This window comes from Lynx rufus, unplaced genomic scaffold (assembly GCF_022079265.1).
Source record: "Lynx rufus isolate CCGP_SWC_20201006 ecotype Redwood Valley unplaced genomic scaffold, mLynRuf1.p SCAF_1, whole genome shotgun sequence".
NCBI classification, from domain to species: domain Eukaryota; kingdom Metazoa; phylum Chordata; class Mammalia; order Carnivora; family Felidae; genus Lynx; species Lynx rufus.
The window spans coordinates 140,878,355-140,901,402 of NW_025814823.1; the positions used below are offsets into that span (position 1 = coordinate 140,878,355).

A 23,048-nucleotide genomic window follows, 5' to 3' on the forward strand; every position below is an offset into this window, starting at 1 on the left:
TCCATCTGGTGCTAAGCACACTTCCTTTTTAATCCTGAAGTATTTTATATGTCTGTGAAATGAAGGTGACAATGTTGCCTTTCTAAAAAATTTCATGGAAATGCAAATCAAATCCCCCTCTTTCCGCATATGAGCAATTAAGAGGACAGACGTTAAGTGATGAAGTCCAGGTTTTCCCTAAGCTGAGAATGGCAAAGAATAAAACCACAGACCTGGAGGGCAGTGGATATCACCATATAGAACCATCTTATTTATCTCAGAGCTCCAAGGGCTTTTTCCTACGTGTGACTGAACGAGGGAGAACGGGGTGGGAGAATGGGGTGCTAGGAGGTAAGCAGATTTAGAGCCTGTACGCAAAAGCTGACAGTGGTTCTCACCCCCAGGGCCAATTGGAAATGGTGGCAGGCACATTTTTGACTGTGAAAATGACTAGGGTCCCTACTGGTATTTGGTGGACAGAGGCCGGGGATGCTAGATGACCAGCAGAACATGCACAGCAAAGCTTTTTATTGCCTGAAATTCCTGGAGTGCCCCCCCTCAGTCAAGCATCCTAATGCTGGCCGCAGATCAGCTCCTCACATGGAGGCTGGGCTAAGAGCTCGGGGAAGCAGATGGAAGGACATTTAGGAAAAACAGCTTTATTGCCACCTGTTCTGTGGAACAGTGACCCATTGTTACATGGCAGAGGAGGCATTCTAGAGCAGTGGCGTTCATGTGAGTCATGTGCCCTTGGTGGGTCATGAAATCAATTTAGTGAGTCATATCAGCAGTCCTTAAAAAAGAATAGAATAAAAGCAAATTGAAGGTACCAGAGTGTATCCCAGTAGTATGGCTAAGTATTTCGTAGTGCGTGTGTGTGTGCACGTGACTGTGTGTTTCCCAGCGAAAGATGTAAGTTGTATTTTCTGCAATGGATCCCTGTAAAAATGTGTGACAGACCCTTTTCTAAAAGTTCTACTCTTGTTCGTGACTCTTGAAACATCTGAAAGGGACACAACAGCCTGAAGGGACAGACCTCTTGACGATATTTGCAGCCATCCCTTTTCCAGGATTCTCTGTAAATGGTTAAAGGAGCACGATTGTCAAAAACTTTGTTAAAGATTTAGGGGATTCCTCTCACTTCTATCTCTAATCTCTGCCTCACGTATTTTCTTGCAAGTGCTTTTATAGTTTTAGATCTAATTCATTCTTTCAAAGTGTACACTTTAATGGTGTTCAGTATATTCAAAAAACTGTGCAACCGTAATTTCCATAATTCTAAAACATTCACCCCAAAAAGAAACCCCAGAGAAAATGTTCTCAGTGTGTGCATTTTATCATATGTGAATATCATTTCAGTTAAAAAAAAAATTACACCTGTATTCATTAATGGTTATTACCTATTCTCCCCTATAGCAGAGCAACCGTTAATCTATTTTCTATCTCAATAGATTGGCCTGTTGTTGATATTTCATATGAACAGAATCACACAGTATCTGGTCTATTGTGACCTACTTCTTTGACTTGATACAGTGTTTTTAAGGTTCACCCATGTTTTAGCATGAATCAGTACTTCGTTCCATTTTATTGACAAATAAAATTCCTTTGTATTGCTCTACCACATTTTATCTATCCATTCATCAGTTAATGAACATTTGAGTTATTTCCCCTTAAGGGGTATTATGAATAATTGAGCATTCATATATATGTTTTTGTGTGAATGTATGTTTTCTGTTCTCTTGGATATACCCCTAAGAGTGGAATTGCTGGGTCATATGGTAATTCTGTGTTTACTTTCAAAAAACTGCCAAAATGTTTTCTAAGTGGCTATAGTTTACATTCCTACCAACAAGGTATGAATTGAGAAAATGTCTATTCAAATCTTTTGCCCATTTTTGATTGGGCTGGGGTTTTTTTGGGTTTTTTTTTTTTGAGATGCAAGAGTTCTTTGTATCCCTTTTTCGATGCATAATTTGCAAATATTTTCTCCCCTTCTGTGGGTTGTCTTTTTATTAATAGTGTCCTTTGAAGCATAAAGGTTTTACTTTTCATGAACTCCAATTTATCTTTTTTTTCTTTTGTCACTAGTACTTTTGGTATCCTAACTAAGAAACCATTGCCTGATCCAGGGGGAACAAAGATTTATGCCTAGGTTTTCTTTCAAATAGTTTTAGCTGCTGCATTTAGTTCTTTGATGTCTTGTGAGTTAATTTTGTTTATGGTGTGAGGTAGGGGTCTGACTTCTTTCTTTTAAATGTGAATGTCCAGTTATCCCAGAATCATTTGTTGGAAAAACCGTTCTCTCCTTAATGAAATGTATTGATGCCTATATTACATCTTATAAGCAAATAAGTGCAGCTTTGGAGAACAAATATTGTAAAAGCCAAACTCACCTGTGAGCTGGATTTCCTTAACATTCTCAGTCCTTTGTTTCTTCATGAATGAAATGTGGAAAATCAATCTGTCCAACTATGTGTTTCAGGATGTGTATGAAGGAAGGAGATAAAGAATACCACAGTAAAAAGTAGTCCTTTCATAATTTTTTTTTCCAGGATGTAATTTCACACAGAACAAAGCTGAATAAGAAAAAACATGGAGAAATGCAAATACTCAATAACACTGACAGCCAGGGAATTAAAAGTTTAAGTAAGGAGAGAAGAAAAACACTAGAAACGTATCAGCAGCTGTTTTATCTTTTACAGGTGAGAACATTTGCTTTTACTCTAAGTTTTGGATCGATATGTTTTGGATCACTGTAAGTTTTATGGTTTACAGTGCAATTTCCCCCGTGCTAAAGTTGTGGTAGCTGACATGTTTTGAGCGCCTACTAAGTACCACGTGTCATTCTGGGATGTTTGGCATTCATTATCCCATGTAATTCTTGCTACAACCCTGGGAACCATCAGAAAATAGTAATTATTGTTATTCCCCTATTATGTGTGAGAAAACTGAGACACAGCCAGCAGAGGGTAAAGCAAGGGTATTGGAAACCAGTCAGTTTGACTTTGGAGCCCCTGCTTTCGTGACATTATATTATATCTTCAGAAACAGTATACACCTAATAATAACATAAGTAGATGCTGTCAGCCATGAAAAAAAGTATGTGAAAAATGGATCTTGACCTGTACCAGCTTGCCCTTCATGCAAGAAAAGAGCCAGAGAGTTTGGATTGGGAAATAGGGTATCTTTTTTATTTCATTATTTTCATGCCATTACTCTGATGTAAATGAACCATAATTCTCTACTGGTTCCAGGGTGCAGGTGAAAGCTAATCAGCTGAGCTGCTTGTGGTTGGACTGTGGTAGACCAGCTATTGTTTTGGTTAATCCCTCATTCGCCTCATCTACCCTACTAGCTCATCCGCTTAGTCCCAAGGAAACTGAGTAAGCCCTAGTGATAAACAAAGCCTCCCCTTGGGCAGGAAACCTTTCCCCCAAAAGTTCAATCAGCCCCGACTTGCCTGAGTCGGGTGTCCCTTTGTGTGGATGCTTCTGCTTGTGATGGTGATTCCCTCAAGGCCTGGAGGTGCCTGAATCTTTGCCTGAGGATGGCTCTGGCAGGAGGTATACAGAGAACACATTACTCAAACCATGAATGAAGTGTGGTTTGCCCCAAGGAGAGAAGTTATGTTAACTTTAGCAGAGTTGAGAAGTCTACCTGGAATAATAGATTGTAAAGCAAGTGTAGTGCCACAGACGGCCACAATGTGGCAGCATACAGAAAATGTTAAAACGGTATTGTTCCAGGAATCCATTGCTTAATTAACACCAGCAACCATCCTAGAAAGGAAGGGTTTTTGTCTACCTAAATTAGAAGACTAGTCATGCACCACTTGGAAATTTAATCTTTGGCATTTATTCTTTTTGATATCCGTGAACCTCCCAAATATATGAGGCTTCTTTAGGATTCAGCTAGTAATGTTAGATTTTGATAGATTTTGTGTCATAAGGAAAGTGGAAGTAGTCATTGGCCTAAGACTTCTATTTTTTACCCTGTTCCATAAGTAGAGACCCACTAATAGAAAGGGTAAAAAGCACAGGAACATATTGAGAATATTCCCACCAAGTTGGATTCCCCAAACAACCCAAAACTGATAGTCCCAGAGCATGCCCATTCAGTTGTACAAAGGGAAGTGTCTCTTGAAACCGTGTATTTTTCTTCACTTTTCCTCTCTCTCCTTTGGAGACATTAGCCCAAGATCATTGAGGAAACTGTATAAAAGCAAGTGGTCTGGATTTGGCCTTCGGTTACTGCCTTGGCAAGAATTATTAGCCAAAGCACAGGACAGCTAATATAGAGATTGTTGAGTTTGCCTCTTCAGTATGAGCCTAAATGTAAAACTTTTAGGTCATCTGGGAGGAACGAGGAGTAGGATTCTTTAGCTTTAGAGTGAGTTTCCTTTCTCATAATCCCATGCTTAGTGTGGGAAAAGAATCACTGTAGCACTGTAAAGAAAAACGTCCTCAGCTACTGCTTCAGAAAATTTCAGCCAATAATTATTGAGCTTGAAAGTAAATTTAGTAGTAAAGTAAACGAGAATTTGTGTTTTCTTAAAAACTTTGAAGCAAAACTGCTTGGGTGTATTAAGTGAACACGAGTTTCCATGTATGGAAAAGTTTCTTTTCTCATCGGAAAGAAGGTGAAGGGTAGGATATTTACTTTCTTTGCATGAATATTTTCCTCTCTTGCCTAAATAATAGTTTTTCTCCTCTAACTTCCACCGGGCTGGTGTAGCTGTTGGAGAAAACCCATATAACCCGAAGTCTGGTGTTGTTATCTCAGGAGCTCTACCCTGAGCGGAGCCCTCAGAACTCCACATCAATTTTCTTTTTTTAATTCTTGAGTTCTAAGGTGTCTTTTTTACCCCCTGTCACTTTCTTCTGCTTTTCGTCTATCAACTGTCCTGACCTTCACCCTTCTCTTCAGCCTCCCTACCTTACTCCTACCTTCTCTCTCCTTGGAAAACATCATGACTATCCCACTGTCTCTACGGGTAAGCATACCCTTTTTCTAGACTCAGAATATGGGATGTATTTCCTTCTATTCATTCAGCAGTCCTTCTAGAATAGTCTGTTTCACTGGGCCCTTGTTTCATTATTGCCAATATCTTCGGTTACCAGATTCTGTTTTCTACCCCCTCTCTCTTCTGTGTCTCTATAATAAATATTAATATGTGACTTGAAATGGTTAACAGTATAAAGTGCACACAATTGTATTTAAATAAATAAATCCTTTCGTAGCTTTCTAATATAACTTCCTGTGGTATCGATACTAGCTGATACCTTTTAAAGTATTATTTTGTGCCGGATACTCCACTAGAGGCTTTATGCATATTAAATTACTGAAGGGCAGGGAATTGGGTACTCCTTTCTGCTTTAATAATATGTTAACATACAGTTTTGGGGGGGACTTTGTCTGTCTTCTCTCTTTTCTTTTAGACCAATCCTTTATATCTGGCTAAGCTGATTTTCCAGATGCCACAGAACAAGTCAACTAAATTTATGGATACTGTTATTTTCACACTATACAATTATGCTTCCAATCAGCGAGAAGAATATCTACTCCTCAAGCTTTTTAAGACAGCTCTGGAGGAAGAAATAAAGTAGGTATATAAATATATATGTAAAAATATTAATGAATAGATCATTTTAGATTATCATTATTTGCTAAAATAATATTTAAATTATTCTCAGAAATGACTCATACATATTAAAGTGTATCAAATTCCTTAAGAAATTTCTACATCACTATAGATACATTCATGTACAGCTTTCTCCCACCAGTGATACCTTTTTTTTACTGCTAAATTAACTTTTGATTTTGCAAGTATGCAACAACTTGAAAATCAAAAGTTTTTTGAAAGTCAGTGAGAAAAAATTTAACTTAATTAAAATTCTGTGAGTAATAAAGTTATAAACAGATGGGGGTAACAATCTCTGCCAAATACTCTTTTTATACTTCTCTTACTGGAATTAAACTGCTTTTCGCTGATTTCAGATTCAGTTAAGGTAAGGAAAAAAATGTGGATATCTATACTAAGTGGGCAAAAAAAAAAAAAAAAAAAAATGAAAACACCCTTAGCAACTAGCTGGAACCTTAACTGCCTTCCTGGCTTCTTAATACCTTAAGCTATACTATTTCCTACAGATCTCTGAAGCATATTAGCTAGGAACCTCTGCCCTCAGGGTATCTGTGAACCAACATGAGAAATATATGGGAATGTGTGCACTGAAATAAATAAGTACTAATGAATGATCCATATCGTGTAACAGATCAGAGGGATGGAAAGAAAAGTTCCAGTTACAAATGGTATTGTAATAGTGATGTAATAGGACAGATGGCTGCTACGCTTGTGGTAATCCTAGCAAAGCATATAAACTTGTCAGAACACGAAGTTGTATACCTGAAACTAACATTGTGTGTCATCGGTCCTCAAATTAAGAAGTAATAAATAATATACATACATACATAAGGAAAGCTCCAGTTAAATTAGGTCACTCAATAAAGATTTTGTGGAAGAGGAAGTCATTGATCCAAATCCTTGAAGAATATCTATAGTTTTTTATAAGAAAAAGTGGAAAAAGGAAATAAGGCACACCGCTGACAGAAACAGCACGGGCCAAAGTCCAAGAAAGCCAGTAGGATCAATCTAGCCAAGATGCGATTTAACCCAGATGACTGGGAGGTGGAGCTAAAAGGCTAGGTTGGGCCAGATCATGGGAGTCGCTGAGTATAGGCCTGAGTGCAAGGCACTGTTTACTTCCTGTGAAGGTGTGAAAGGCCTTTGAGTGGGGTATTGACCCAGCCGCTTTGGGTTTTCAGAAGAATTGTTCTGCTGCTGTGTATGAATAGAATAGATTATAGCTGCCCAGGTCAGAAAAATGGGGGAGTCAGAAGGAAAAAGATGTAGTTGGGAGTGTTAGAGCAATATGAGCTACAGGTATAGAATTTATGGGTGAAAATGCTCAGCAGAAAACTGGAAATTGAAGACCCAACTCCCAGGAAGGAGAAGTGGATTACTCACTGGGCTCAGAGGACAATTTCCAAAGAGATGGTAATTGAAGTTGCACGTATGAGTGAGGTCTGAGGATAGATCATGGAGAAAGACATGAGTGGGAACAGTTAAAATGTGGGAAGCGGAGCAGCAAAGGAAAAAGAGGGAATGACTGAGTAAGGTAAGAAACGGAATGCAGCTCTTTGAGACTGTAAAGGAAAAGGGGGTACAGAGGGGGCCAGTGGTCATGCGGGAGCGTCAGAGGTTGCACTGAGGTGAAAGGGAGGAGGAGAAGGGACGCTCGCGGGAATTGGCAGTCAGCAGTCGAGAAAAGCTCTCTCAGCCATGTGACATAGTCTCAGCTAGAAGCTGCCCCGCAGTCAATTTGGGATTCAAAAAAGCGGAGTTAGTTCATTGAATCAAGAAAGTTGTTTTTGAAATTTGGTAACTAGACGGGACATAATACTTGCACAGTGGTACCCTGTATTCTTCTTAGTGTTGGTCCACTTTCAGTTCCTTCCTGCCTTCTAGACTGAAATTGAGGCTGAGCACTTAGGTTTTAAGTGCTTGAGTTCCTCAAATAAGGAACACACGTGTCAGAAATGATTGCTTCCTTTTAAACCACACCATCTTTGATTTTCATGGAGCAAGTCCTTGCTTGCCAGAGGGACCATACACTGTTGAAAACTCTGTACATAGAGGCAAACCACTTGTTTTGGTCTGGGCTTGTTTTAGGTCAAAGGTGGATCAGGTACAGGACATAGTGACTGGGAACCCCACCGTCATCAAGATGGTTGTGAGCTTCAACAGGGGGGCCCGTGGACAGAACACCCTGCGCCAGCTCCTGGCTCCCGTAGTGAAAGAGATCCTCGATGACAAGTCCCTGACCATCAACACAAACCCCGTAGAGGTGTACAAGGCTTGGGTGAACCAACTAGAAACACAGACTGGAGAAGCCAGGTAACTGAGGCCGGAAGATGTTGGTTTTGCAGTCGTGTTTTATTACCATTTGTACATGGTTATTATATATACTCTTAAACTCTGTTAAAAGAACAAAATTTAGGGGCGCCTGGGTGGCGCAGTCGGTTAAGCGTCCGACTTCAGCCAGGTCACGATCTCGCGGTCCGTGAGTTCGAGCCCCGCATCAGGCTCTGGGCTGATGGCTCGGAGCCTGGAGCCTGTTTCCGATTCTGTGTCTCCCTCTCTCTCTGCCCCTCCCCCGTTCATGCTCTGTCTCTCTCTGTCCCAAAAAGATAAATAAACGTTGAAAAAAAAAATTAAAAAAAAAAAAAAAGAACAAAATTTAGGGGCACCCGGGTGGCTCAGTCGGTTAAGTGTCCAGCTCTTGGTTCCGGCTTAGGTCATGATCCCACAGTTCATGGGTTTGAGCCCCACATCAGGCTCTATGCTCACAGTGCAGAGCCTGCTTTGGATTCTCTCTCTCTCTCTCTCTCTCTCTCTCTCTCTCTCCCTCTCCCTCTCTCTCTCCCTGCCGCCCTCCACCCCTCCTCCTCCCAGTCCCCAGCCACTGCTCATGCTCTCTCTCTCAAAATAAATAAAAACTTTTTTAAAAAAGTTTTAAAAAAAACAAAATGTACTATCCAGAGTTAGTTTTCAATTCAAGATGGTACTCCCTTTAACATATCCATGCAGGCCACATTCTTGGACTCATCTTGGTTTTTTGCATGGTATTTTCACATTTCAGTACCAGTTGAGCCCCAAAGCCACAATTTCTGTAATTCTCTGCCTTGGTTCTTCGTCGTGTGTTTCTAAACCTAGACCTAGAAATGGCACACCTCCTCACCTGATGATATGCACTGTTTCACAACTCCCAAGTGAGTGGCTTGCCTGCGTAAGCATTAATAAGCCAGGTGGAATGGGCTTATTCTGGGTGGTAGTTTGTAGATCTAAGCAATCCCGGCTTTTTATTTTCTGCAAAAGGATGCCTTGTGCAATAGTTCAGATACGCACAGAGAATTACATGGATGGTTCTCACGCACTGTCTGTAACAGCAAAAAGTTGGGGAAAGTCAAAATATTTAGCTTTGAGGAATTTGTTAAATAAATGTTTGTATAACACATAGTAGACTAATAACTGTTTGGAATAATGATATATTTTTATCGGTATGGAAAAATGCTTGTATAGTTTTCAGTTGCAGGTGGGTAAAATAACCCACTTTCTATAAAATATATATACGTGTGTATGTACACACACACACACACACACACACACACACACACACAAATAGGATCTGTGTGGGATATGCCTAGGCACCAACTCCCTTATATCCAGGCGTATGGAAGGCCCACATACCCAGAATTATACAGTAGTACCTAGAAAGCTATGCATCAAGATGTGAAAAATGGTTGTCTCTAGGTTGGTATTATTGTTTGCCTATATGCATTTTTTTTTTCTGTAAGGAACATACTGCTTTTTTGTAATTGAAGAGATAGAAAGTTAGGTTTATATCATTTGAGTCGCCCGTTATTTTGCCAGAAGAGCCCCAAGAGGGAGCCTGAAGTCCCCCTGATCCACTAGTGACAGAGGGACTGTCTGGGCACGTAGGGCCTCCCCTGTGTGGGTAGAGTCTGCTTCACTGTACAAAGCTTGATAGTAGAAACAGCTTGGCAAGGACACAAATGCTTATTCCAAGGCCCCAATTAATCGAAGGCCCTTGTTGTGTTTTCAGCAAGCTGCCTTATGATGTGACCACAGAACAAGCTCTGACATACCCAGAAGTGAAAAATAAACTGGAGGCATCCATTGAGAACCTGAGAAGGGTCACGGACAAAGTCCTGAAATCTATCATTTCTTCCCGAGATCTACTACCGTAAGTTGTACATGTAGCAACGTGAACATTCTTCACTGAAAGTTCTTGAAATGCTATGTAAAAGAAATCATGGCAGTAAAGAGAGGAGTGTTCCCTGATACTGTTTGACTACTTTAAAAGATTGCTTGTGTTTGCATTTTAAATGCACAACTGTTCTCTAAAGAGGGGACGCTCAGTTACTATCATCGGTGAAGGTCCTGTGATTCTGTTACCATCTCATTTTATGTTTAATTTTTTAAGACCACTGCTCAGCTTTAGTTGACAGGAACAACTGCTATGCATTTCTTCCTCACTTAGCCTTTTTTCCATTATTTTCTTTTGTCATCTGTTTTACATGTAGTTATGGATTGAGGTATATAGCCAAAGTACTGAAGAATTCGATCCATGAGAAATTTCCTGACGCCACAGAAGATGAACTATTAAAGGTAGATTTTCAAGGGTCATCTCACCCTAGCCTCCCCTGGGGGTGTCAGCCAAAATTACCAGCATACCATTTTGTGAGATTTTTTTTTTTATCTCCTGTATACCTGTGTGTAAAAAGTTACAGGTCTTCTGTTTTTAATGACTGTCAAGATTATTGATTATGCTGAGTTTACTTTGCAGATCTTACACATTATTGACATTCTGCATTTAGAGCACTTTGGGGCAGTATGGTCTAATCAATTCTATTTCTCACCAAAAATAATTTTGTTAACTATACTAGTAATGGGTGATTCTGTTCACTCCCTTTACCTAACTCCTTTATAGGATTCAGATCAGAAAATGATCTTTCTTGGGAAACGTCAGTAAATACTGACTTCAGTTTAAAGGAATCTAAAGCTCTTGAGTTTTTTCTCTTACAAGTAGTCTTTTCCTCTGCATTACCCCAGATTGTTGGAAACCTCCTGTACTATCGGTACATGAACCCAGCTATCGTAGCTCCTGACGGCTTTGATATCATCGACATGACAGCCGGAGGCCAGATAACTTCCGACCAAAGGAGAAATTTGGGATCGGTGGCCAAGGTTCTTCAGCATGCAGCCTCCAATAAGCTGTTTGAAGGAGAAAATGAGCATCTCTCATCTATGAACAATTATTTATCAGAGACCTATCATGAGTTCAGGTGAGAGGGCTCATGGCCTGTGGAGAAACTTGGAAGATGATGAACAAGAATAATGTGTGTTCTGTACACAGAACTGGAGTTGGGGGTGAGGGACGGGAGCCTCAGCTGGTGGCGTGCATTTTTTCTGGTTGGCCCTGTGAGGAAAGAGGAGGGGTACTTATGTCTGGGGCTCCCCGTCCCACCCCTGTACCCAGTACCCCTGCCATACTGAGTCATCCCCAGATGTTTGATTTCTGCTGTGGACAAAACGAAATGTTTATTTTTCCTGGTATACTGCAGGCTGATAGTACTTAGAATAAAAGTCAGAATGGCTGATGTCTTCTTCATTGAACTTAAGAAGATAGTTTTTGAGGTTTTTGTTTGTTTGTTTTAAAGAATGTGTCCAGTGAGAAAGAACCTGCTTATCTGCATCAAACACTTTAGTAGGAAATGGAGTATTTGGTTTTCAAAAAGCTAGGAAAATCCAGCTTTTATATCTCTTGTGTATTGTATATGAATATGTCCTATTCTCAAACCTCTCTTAGCCGTGTAAGACTTAATGTCATTGACTTGATATGCATTTCCAAATTACATCCCTAATCTTTCTGTGGGTACATTTTAGGAGTGAGTCTGGTGGGAAGATGTACTCACCCTGAGGTCTCCAAGGAAGCATGTTCAACTTGGCATTTGTTTTTTCTCTTGTTGCCATTCGATTGGTAGTAGGTCATAAAAATAAGACACAAATATGGACTCTTTGACTCCTCACTTGGAAAATTCATTTCCCATTCCTCAGTTTCTTCTGGATTAGTGATTTGTCTACTCACAGGTAGTTCATGATCATTGTTCTCTCTTTAGAATTGTGGCCTCTTGGGTGCCTGGGTGACTCGGTTAAGCGTCCGACTTTGGTTCAGGTCATGATTTCACGGTTTGTGAGTTCAAGCCCCGTGTCAGGCTCTGTACTGACAACTCGAAACCTGGAGCCTGCATTGGAGTCTGTGTCTGCCTCTGTCTCTGCCCCTTCCCCGCTCATGTTCTTTCTCTCACAAAAATAAATAAACATTAAAAAAAAAAAAACAGAGAAAAAGAATTGTGACCTCTTGTGAGAAAACTCCCTCCAAATCCTCTTACTACAGGAAGTTTTGATTTCTCAAGCTGCTAATTTTAGTTCTTCTCACGGATGAATAAAGTACTATTTGTTGCATATCCTTATCTGCTATTACAGCTTCCCTTTACTTCCTTTCTTCTCAGATTATTGTTATCAAATATCTATGGTTCCAGCTCTTCAAAAAGAAAGCAAACCAAAGTCCCCCCTCACTTCCTTAAAATTCATAATTTTTCCTCTAACACTTGTATTTATCCCATGTGTTGCTCAGCAACCTGTTAAAAGTGTCAATGTCAAAGCGTATAAAGACCAGCTGTCACCTGGAAATATGTTCTTCCCCCCCACCAACATGGCTGTTTGCCATTTAACCTCTTCAGCCTTGGGCTGAGAAGGTAGAGGTCTTTTCTGGTGTATAAGCCTTGGGTACCTTAGGAGATAAACCAAGGATAATTTCAGACGTACGAAAATTTACTACATTATAGACGAAAATACTTTCTCTACCTGTACAAAGGATCATTCCTAAACCATGATCAGAGCACCTGCCTTTGTTGATCTCTCTAAATTTGCTATTGTTGAAAGAGCAGACTTGTTAGACTCTGACTACTGGAGGAATGGGACCTTGTATGTATTTGTGTGTCTAGCCTTAACAGTCTTTCCCTTGGCCAGCAACCGTTGTTTGGATCAACTGGGAGTAGAGTAGGCTTAACTCGAATTTCTGTCAGGTTGGCAACAGAAGTTCTGAAGGATTATTAGTCCCAGGAGTTTGTGCTATGTAAAGTAGCACATTTGATGAATTGCTTTTCAGATTATTTTCTCTAGAAAGACTTGATTCTTAGATCAAAGATTATCAGTCTCGACTTTTGTGTTTAAATTTCAGGGGCCCCACTTTCAAAATAACATTTTTTTAAATAACCTGCCCCATAATTGGCTTACCCTGAGTCACTAATAGAACCGGGACCCTCTTTCTCTCTGCGTTCCTGTCTGAAGAGCTGGGTCCAACGTCCAGAAACATGGACTCAGCTTCCATAGCTAGGCGCCAGTCTGGAAGATACTATAAGAAATCCTCACGCAACCACAGTTTGGGAGAACAAAGCCCTAATCCTAATTCATGAGTTCCTCAGTGTTGGTTTACCTCAGAAATTTGCACCCTGTCTTAAGAATTTGGTTTTTTTTTTTATTTGTTAGGAAATATTTCAAAGAAGCCTGTAATGTCCCTGAGCCAGAAGAAACATTTAATATGGATAAATACACAGATGTGGTAACAGTCAGCAAACCCGTCATTTATATTTCAGTTGAAGAAATCATCAGCACACATTCAGTAAGTGGGGTTGGAGAAGGGTCTTAGCAGTAGACCCACGGTTCGGATGCCATTATCTTGAAAATGCTTAGTTTTTACCAGACTTAACTGTAAGCATGTGCTAGTAATACTTATACTCTGAATACTAAGAAACCTTTGGTTATTTATTCCCTGACATTTGTACATGGATACAACTCCTTTTCCTAAACAAGTTACGTTTACTTTTTGCATGGTATGTTTATTCCCTCTTGTGCATAATAAAACTCCTTCACCCAAACAAGGAAAGTTTACTTCTTACTTAATCCATTGTAAATGTGAAGATTAAGCCCTGAGCAGGGACAGGCCCTAATATTCCCCCACCCACCAGGGATACACTGCCTGGACCCCCCACACGATTTCTCTCTCCCTTTCAAGAATCTTCTCAGCTTTTCCAGTAAAATTCTGGGACAATGACAATATGCTCTCTAGTGGTGGACGTATAGAGAGGTCAAATAAGCAGGCTGCTTGAGATTAGGCAAGAGGAGACACCGCACCCAACATCAGCCACCTGCGAAGAATCATTTCTTTTGTTCTGGAAAACCCCATTTCTCACAGGCAGTTTCCTAGTCTCTGCTATGTCATAATGTCTCCATCCAGATGGCGTGCAAACATTATTGCAATCAGCCATAAAAGGAGCATTAGGCATCTGTTGGGTCAGGGCCTTTAGCTCAGCATGGGAAGCCTTCGATGGCTTCTCAGTCATTTGAAATAAAAAGGCCAAGCATTGAGAGGTTTCTTTTGTTTTGTTTTGTTTTGTTTTGTTTTGTTTTGTTTTGTTTTGTTTTGTTTTGTTTTTAGATCATTTGGTACATATTTCCTTTTATCCTAAAAGAGAATGTTTTTAAAATAGCTTTGGGCCTTGCTACTCCAAAGTCTTGAGAACTTGTTAGCAATGTACCCCAGACCTGCATTCTTTTTTTTTGAAAGATTTTGTTTTTAAGTAATCCCTACACCCAGTGTGGGACTTGAATCCACAACCCCAGGATCAAGATTCATGTGCTTTACCGACTGAGCCAGCCAAGTGCCCCCAGAACGGGCAGTCTAACAAGAACCCAAGTTCTGCAGATACATACTGGAGATGAAGAAGCGTGGTTAAGGATATCCCCAGTGTGGATTATACCCACACGTAGGAGGAAAGCATAACAGATACATAGCTCTGAAAGGTCCTAGGTACACTAACAAGTGGCAAGGTGGGCTGCTTAAAATTTCAGGCTTTATTATTAAGCTCTTCCCAGAAACAAAATCCTGAGTACAGGCTTGGAAGAAAGACTGGATCTCCTTTCTATTTCCCTGTTTTACCGCTGGAACAGAGAAATCTCTGTAAGTGTTTTGAGTGATCCTAAACTAAGGCAGGTCTGAATGACCAGCTGAAGGAGTGAGTCGGCTGATTAAATGAGAGGCTATACTTCTTTGCTCTCTGTATAAACACTGGAAATCACAAAACGTGTGCAAGCAGCGCAACATTTGTAATGGCAATTTTCTAATGATCAAGTGGTCTCATTCCTATTTGAGCAATGAGTCTGTTGTCTCTTTTTATGGTAGATAATCCATCTCCAAAAAATGTCCGCATGCTGGCTACGCGTTTGCTGAGGGCAGTATCCTCATGCCGATAAAGTGGTGGGGAGTTCTCTTTTAGAATGAGACATTCTTTCCCAGGCATAGCAGAGGAAAAAATGTTACTGTATTAATTTACATTGTTACTCTTTAAGGAGAAATGGTCTGTTCTTTTCTGTTAGCAAAAATTTAAAACAGAATCCAATCCTGGGAAATACAGTTTGTGACCAATCTGGACTTTCCTCACATGTTAGATTGGAAGCAGATGTAATAACGTGGGAGGAAAGTAATTGCAGAGAAAAACTGTCTGTTGACTGTCTGTCTGAAATGAAGAGGTGTCCACAACCAGGCATAACAGCCGTTCACTTGGCCCAGCCTGTGGCCACATGCTTGCCCCTTGTCCTCTAAGGAACATGTAGAACCTCCAAACGCTCTTTAAAAAGACACTTTTGAGAAACATGCATGTTCTGTAAATACCAGCCTAAAGGGTAGAAGCTAGCTGCCTAAATTTTCACTCTCCAGAGAAAGCAGCCACATCAGCTCTCCTATCCCCTCAGAGAACAAGGGCATAAATGTATCCATCTTACTTTGTTTTGTCTCTAACTTACTTTCCCCCCCAAAAATAGATATACTACCCTTCCAGATTTTACTGTGACATTATATCACCTCTATTACTTGTGTAATGTCTTCGCTTGCCTTTGATCCTTGTGGGGATTATGTACCTGAGGAAACACATCTGGGCCTCAGGCCAAGGAACTATATGGTCATTTCTGCCATCCCTACCCTTGAAAGATCTTCAATGCCAGGCAGATTAAAATAGCTAATAGTGGTGATTTTTTTTTAATATCCATAGTGTTTGATTACTGCATAATTTTTCCATGAAGAGATATGGAAATGCCTTTCCAGTTTGTTACCAGTGTTAGCCAAGGGACTTCTGCCTCATTTTAGGCTTTTTCCTCTCCAACTTTGACCTTTCCTCTAAAGGCGGACTGGAGCACAGGGGTCGAAGTAGAAGTAGAAGGCTGCTCCTTGGCACACCTCACATGATCTTGCTAAAAGATGGTTTGTGAACACCTTTCACTGAGCTACAGTTTCTTCGTGTGGAGTAGGCACATCCCTTTGAGATAAAATTAAAAACTGTGTCACCTCCCTGAGGTCTCTGATTTGAATAAATGTCAGACTTGTGGGGCACCTGTGTGGCTCATTCGGTTAAGCATCCGACTTCAGCTTAGGGCATGATCTCACGGTTCGTGGGTTCGAGCCCCGCGTCTGAAGCCTGCTTCGGATTCTGTGTCTCCCTCTCTCCCTGCCCCTCCCCCGCTTGTGCTCTTATCTGCCTCTCAAAGATAAATAAACATTAAAAAATTAAAAAAATAAATAAATGTCTGACTTATAATTAAGATTCAAATGATAGGGGTCCCTGCTTGGCTCATTCAGGAGAGCACACAACTCTTGATCTCAAGGTCGTGAGGTTATGCCCCATGTTGGGCATAAAGCTTACTTTGCAAAAGTAAAAATAAGATTAAAACAATATGAGAAGAAAATTATCTTGGAAAACTGGAAAGGGAACTTGATGTAAAAATGGTAGCACTTAAGAATTTACTTTTATTTGTGTGTGTGTGTATGTGTGTTTATTGCTTTATTGCTTTAGCTCCTGCTGGAACACCAGGATGCAATTGCTCCTGATAAACAGGACTTGCTGAATGAATTGTTGGAATTGCTGGGAGAGGTTCCTAGTGTGGAATCTTTTCTTGGTAAGAGCTTCTTCCTTCTGCTTATCCTGTGGTTGACATTTAGTTGTTTAGTTTTCCTAGTCTAGATCAAAAAAATCTTAATATTCAACTTTATTTAAGAAGATAACTACAGGGGTGCCTGGGTGGCTCATTCAGTTAAGTGTCTAACTCTTGATTTCGGTTCAGGTCGTGATCTCACAGTTTGTGAGATCGAGCCCTGCATCAGGCTCTGTGCTCTAACAGCACAGAGCCTGCTTGGGTTTCTCTCTCTCTTCTCTCTGTCTGCCTCTCTCCAACCCCTGCCCTCACCATGCTCGCTTGCTCGCTCGCTCTCTCTCTCTCTCTCTCTCTATCAAAATTAATTTTTAAAAAAAAGAAACTTCAAAAAAAATAAAAGCCTCTTGCTGTATATTAGAAATTTTTTTTTATGAAGACCATTATCTCCTGTACAACTGAGCCTTTCCTGTAAACCTTTATCTTGGGTTGCTGACGCCACCATCACAATGAGCAAATGGTAAGAGTAACAATGTTTTCTTTCTACAGGGGAAGGAGCAGTTGACCCCAATGACCCCAACAAGGCAAATACACTAAGCCAACTCTCAAAGATTGAGATCTCCCTTTATTTGACAAGCAAGTACAACATAGGGGACGGTGAAGCTGTTGATGGCCAGAGCCTCATGATAAAGTAAGTTTGGGGCTCAGCGGGCACATGTCTCCGATTATGCGTCTTCAACTATGCAAGTTGAAATAGACTGAATCCCCAAATCATTTTAGTATATCTAAATATTAAAATACATTATTCATCAAACATCTAACCAAACAAAGGATAATAGAGTATCATTTAAAAGGGAACAAAATACAATTTGTAATTTAGTTTATAATCGTTTATAAAGGCTATTTTTTGTTTGTTTGCCATGGAGCAGTTTTATCCCTTTCTTTTAAGAAACAAAGTGATTGATTCTGCCTGTAAAAATCCTTAGGTAACTGAAGGGAAATAAGTGTTTCAGAGTGGTGAAAAGATTGGCAAGGAAGTGCCTTAAACCAAATTTAATGTCTGGCATAAAATATCTACAGAAAAGGCACACACATGGTAAGATATCCCACTGTCATTTGATTTATTAACTTGGTCTCCTATTAAACTAAGCCTGGATATGTTTGCCAGCTTTGACTTACACCCTACTTCCTGCTCAAAGATTTCAAATGAAGCATCCACACTTTTAATTTCTACCGCATTGGTTCCATCAAGGCTTCTTAGATATCCCACACCAGTCCTTTACATAAAGAATGAGAAAGAATGAGGTACATCACCGTAAGTCAAAACACCATAGACCAAAATGCTTGCTCAGCAACCAATATGGCTTTTAAGAACTTATGTAAACAGGGGCGCCTGGGTGGCTCAGTCGGTTAAGCGTCCGACTTCAGCTCAGGTCACGATCTCATGGTCCGTGAGTTCGAGCCCCGCATCGGGCTCTGGGCTGACAGCTCAGAGCCTGGAGCCTGCTTCCGATTCTGTGTCTCCCTCTCTCTCTGCCCCTCCCCCGTTCATGCTCTGTCTCTCTCTGTCTCAAATAAATAAACGTTAAAAAAAATTTAAAAAAAAAAATAACTTATGTAAACAAGGATGCATATTCTATGAGTGATGTGTTGGAGTGAGGTGGAGAATGGACGTAGAAACGGTGACCAAAATGGAATACTTATGTATTTAAATAATACTTGACACATTACTTCCAAGTTACACGTCCAGAGTTCTGACATGGTTTTCATTTGTAACAAGAGCTTTCTATTCTGCCGCTGACATGATTCAAACAGCGCTCATTTCCAGTTAATTTTTTCCCAGATATTCACACTCATCCATAAAAATGGTGGGGGGGGGGGAACTTGTTCATTGTCCTATGCTGCAATGTGTGCTTCTTCTAATTAGGCTTGATTATTTTGTCCTCGGATCATCTAAGGCTTCATGCATTCATGTAGCAGATCTTTTGAGGACCTGTTCTGTATCCATGGCCCTGGCTTCACGCTGGGGAGACAGCAGTAAGAAGCCATTAGCAGTCCCTGCTTCCCAGGGGTCTAAAGTCTGATGGTGGGGAGTACAGCTCAATTGCAGGACAGAAGCCAAACTGCAGAACTCTTACACACTCTTGGCCTCTTAAGAGTTGAAGGTACTTCCTTAGACTGCTGATTACCAACTCATATTGAATTTGCAAAGAGACAACACAGGGCAGGGCAACAGAGACAGGGGAAGCTTTGCAATCTGTTCCCTGGGTTCCTCTGAGAAATTGCCAATTATAAAGGTAACTGGAAATGCAGAGACTCTGTGGTTCTGCCATGCAAATTAAATTAGGCCAAGTATCCTATGATCTCATATGCTTTGTCCTTAGAAGTAATGGGAAGAAATGTTTTCATAATTGGTTTTGTCTGTTAGTTGAACATCATTTTCTAAATGCATTCAACTCACTTGTATGCATTAATGAATGGAAATCATAAAGTGGGTAGTCTAAAATACCACATATTCTCAGTATCCTATATTTATATATATTTATACTTGTTTCTGAATGAGCGTTGATGGGTCTGCGAATTTTTGGAATTGATTTTAAAAGTTAGATATGTTGGGCAACCATATATCTTAGCTAGGGAAACCTGGTCCGTTGTCCTACTTACATCAGCCCTTGGATGGCCCTGTCCCAGCTCCCCAGCATGTGCTGGAAGCAAATGCTGTCTGCTCCTTTAACCGCCATACTACGTAGAACCAGTGTTTGTTTTTTTTCTTATTGTTGTAAAATACACATAACATAAAATTTACCATCTTTTCAAGTATACAAATGAGTGGCATTTTGTACATTCAGAATGTCACACAACCATCACAACTTTCTAGTTCCAGAACTTCTATTAATCAGTTATTCCCCCACTACCCTCAGGGCTCTGTAGGCCCTGCCCCAGCGTCCCTAGTGCTTTCTGTCTCTATGAACTTGTCTTTTCTAGACATTTCATATAATTGGAATCATACACTATTTGATCTCTTGCATCTGTCTTCTTTGACTCCACATAATGTTTTTGGCCGATTAATATTCCCTTGTATGGATACAGCACATTGATCATGGACATTCGGGTTGTACCTTTTGACTATTGTGAATAGTATTGCTGTGACCATTTGTGTACAAGTATTTATTTGAACACCTGTTTTCACTTCTTTTGGATATAAACCTAGGAGTGGAATTGCTGGGTCATAAGGTAATTCTAAGTTTAGCTTTTTGAGAAACTACCAAACTTCTTTTCATAGTGGCTTTACCGTCTTGTATTTCCACCACCAAGGTACAAGAGTTCGAACTTTTCCACATCTTCACAGACACTTATTTTCTGTTTTATGTTGTTACAGCCATTCTAGTGCATATGAAGTAGTATCTCGTTGTGATTTTGATTTGCATTCCCCTGATGATAAATAATGTTGAGTTGTCCTTGTCACCCATTTGTGTACCTTCTTTGTAGAAATGTCTGTTCAAGTCTTGGGCCTGTTTTTTGGTTTGTCTTTTTTGTTGCAGAGTTCTAAGAGCTCCTTCTATATTCTAGAGAGTAGACACCTGCCAGATTTATGACTTGCACATATTTTTTACTCCTATGGGTTGCCTTTTTATGCTCTTGGTAATGTCCTTTTATGCACAGAAGTTTTTTAACTTGATGAAGGACAGTTTATTTTTTGTTGTTGCTTGTGCTTTTGGTGTCATGAAATGAGAAATCATTGGGGCACCTGGGTGGCTCAATTGGTTGAGCATCTGTCTTGAGTCTTGGTTTCAGCTCATGTCATGATCCCAGAGTCGTATCTCTCCCTCCCTCCCTACCTCCCCCACCCTCTCTCTCTCTCTCTCTCCCTCCTCCTCCTCCTCTTCTTCCTTCCCCTCCTTCCTCCTCCTCCTTCCTCTCCTCCTCCTTCCTCTCCTCCTCCTTCCTCTCCTCCTCCTCCTTCCTCTCCTCCTCCTCCTTCCTCTCCTCCTCCTCCTTCCTCTCCTCCTCCTCCTTCCTCTCCTCCTCCTCCTTCCTCTCCTCCTCCTCCTTCCTCTCCTCCTCCTCCTTCCTCTCCTCCTCCTCCTTCCTCTCCTCCTCCTTCCTCTCCTCCTCCTCCTCCTCCTCCTCCTCCTCCTCCCCCTCCCTTGCACCTCTCTCACCCACTTGCACTCTGTCTGAAATTAAAAAAAAAATCCTTGCCCAACCCTGAGTCCTGAACATTTACTCCTATGTTTTCTTCTAAGAGTTCTATAGTTTATTTTATGTTTAGGTGTATTACCCCTTTTGAGCTAATTTTTGTGTTTAGTGTAAGGCAGAAGCCCTATTTCATTTTTTTTTGCAGGTGCATGTTCATTTGTCTTACCGCTATTACTTAAAGACACTATTTTTCTCCCTTGAATGGACTTAGATACCCTTGTCGAAAGCCAATTGACCATACACGTATGACTTTCTGGACTCTTAATTCTATTCCATTGATCTATGTCAGTCCTTATCCTAGTCCCACATTATATGGATCACTGTAACTTTGCAGTAAGTTTTGAAATTGCTAAGCATAAGTCTTCCAACTTGTTCTTTTTCAAGATTCTTTTGGTTTCCTGGGGTTCCTTGCAATTCGTAGTGAATTGTATGATCGACTTTTTCATTTATACAAAAGGACTACTAGGCTAGTGTTTTAATAATTCTTGATAATTCGCTGCTTTCATGGACCTCTGGGGTCTAGATAGTCTTCCTCTGGGCATATTTTAAGATCCTGCCATAGGCAGAGCCCCTCACTAAGCAGCCCAGTGATCAGTGTGGATGACAACCTGAAGAGAAGATTGTCCAAGTAGCCTTCCTTGAAAGTGGGATTTGGATATTGCCCAGAAGGTTGGACAGAATTAGTTTCATGATGTTAGGCAAACCTTACTTCCAAAGACATATATTTTAGGTATATATTTTAAAATCTTGTTAATAATAGACAATTATAAAATGTGTCAATGATAGCAAGCTTGAAGACCATTCAGCCCAAGTCTGTCTCTTTGTGGTGAGGAAATTTAAGTCTAAAATTATGGGAAGCAAGTAGCTAGTCCCTGACGTGCTTTAAACTCATGTGCCCTGTATCATGGATTCTCCATTAATACACACTTTAAATATTGATTTGAAAAGTTGTATGGGGATGTCTTTTCTCCAAGCTAACCAAATTCCTATCTCAAACATAATACATAGTTCTTGAGGATCTTCATTACAGAACCGAATTTAACTAACATCAGACAAGGCCTTCAGGAAGTTGTTTGAAATGGACAATCATAGAATGAAGAGCACTTGGGATATGAAAGTATCTGGCTTTTCTCTATCAAAAAAAACTTTCTTGGGGCACCTGGATGGCTTGGTCGGTTGGGCGTCCGACTTCGGCTCAGGTCATGATCTTACGGTCCATGAGTTCGAGCCCTGTGTCGGGCTCTGTGCTGACAGCTCGGAGCCTGGAGCCTGTTTCGGATTCTGTGTCTCCCTCTCTCTCTGCTCCTCCCCTGTTCATGCTCTGTCTCTGTCTGTCTCAAAAAAATAAATAAACGTTAAAAAAAATTAAAAAAAACTTTCTTGCTTCCTTGTTAAACAGATTGTGTTTTTAACTTTCACCAACGTCCCCTTATGATTAATTACAAAATAACTAGCTTTACAGTGATGAATAACTCATCTTCATGGGAGCACCTGCAGTAGAAGAATTTGAGACATTGTTAATATCCTTATGCTTGTAAACTTTATAGCGTGCTAACTTTATAATTAATAGTTAGATGAAGATGATAACAAACACCTATGGAGTGCTTACCATGTGACAGGCACCATCCTATAGATACAGGTAGGTAATAATATGTATATTCATTCCTTCGTATATATGTGAAATTTGTCATGTTATATTCTTGGCAACCACAAGAGGTAGAGGTTACTAACTATATTTTATATATGAGGCACAGAACAGACAAAAACTCTTTCCTAGGCAATATGGCTCGTGAGTGGAAAATGGATTCAGACTCAGATGGTCTTAAGTCTTGCAGGGCCTACACTCTGGATCACAAGATTTTACAACTCACTGAGGGCAAGGCCACTGCTCTTTGTATTCTTAGGAAACTTAGAATAAATAATGAGAATGATAGCAAAGCAGTTATTGCATAATTGATGCTGGGACTTCTTTCCAGGCCAAAGAGAAAGACTGACTAATAGATCTGAGGCACATGAAAGCACATATGGGGGATAGGGAGAAACATTCTGTTTCCCATCTGTGGGTTTATTAAATAAGGCACCTCAGTTTGGGCTACCGCCATTCTGTCAATAGTACCAAGCCTGGTGGTATTGAAAAAACAAACCAGAAAAACCTGGTTGAGGAATCCTGGGGAGACCTTGGATGACAGCCTGAATCTGTCACTTATTAGCCATAGAACTCTGAGCAACTCACCTATGCTTCAGT

The 23,048-nt window shown here is 40.4% G+C and overlaps 1 protein-coding gene across 1 annotated transcript in view; it reads left to right on the top strand.

Moving 5' to 3' along the window:
* Positions 1-23,048, top strand: part of IQGAP2 (IQ motif containing GTPase activating protein 2) — a 295,550-nt gene that overhangs the window by 251,488 nt on the left and 21,014 nt on the right. Inside the window, exons 22-30 of the mRNA XM_047088141.1 lie at positions 2,532-2,681; positions 5,418-5,581; positions 7,709-7,933; positions 9,663-9,803; positions 10,144-10,228; positions 10,673-10,905; positions 13,172-13,304; positions 16,528-16,630; positions 17,153-17,294. Of these exons, the coding sequence (XP_046944097.1) occupies positions 2,532-2,681; positions 5,418-5,581; positions 7,709-7,933; positions 9,663-9,803; positions 10,144-10,228; positions 10,673-10,905; positions 13,172-13,304; positions 16,528-16,630; positions 17,153-17,294 (1,376 nt within the window). The remainder of the gene's footprint in view (positions 1-2,531; positions 2,682-5,417; positions 5,582-7,708; positions 7,934-9,662; positions 9,804-10,143; positions 10,229-10,672; positions 10,906-13,171; positions 13,305-16,527; positions 16,631-17,152; positions 17,295-23,048) is intronic.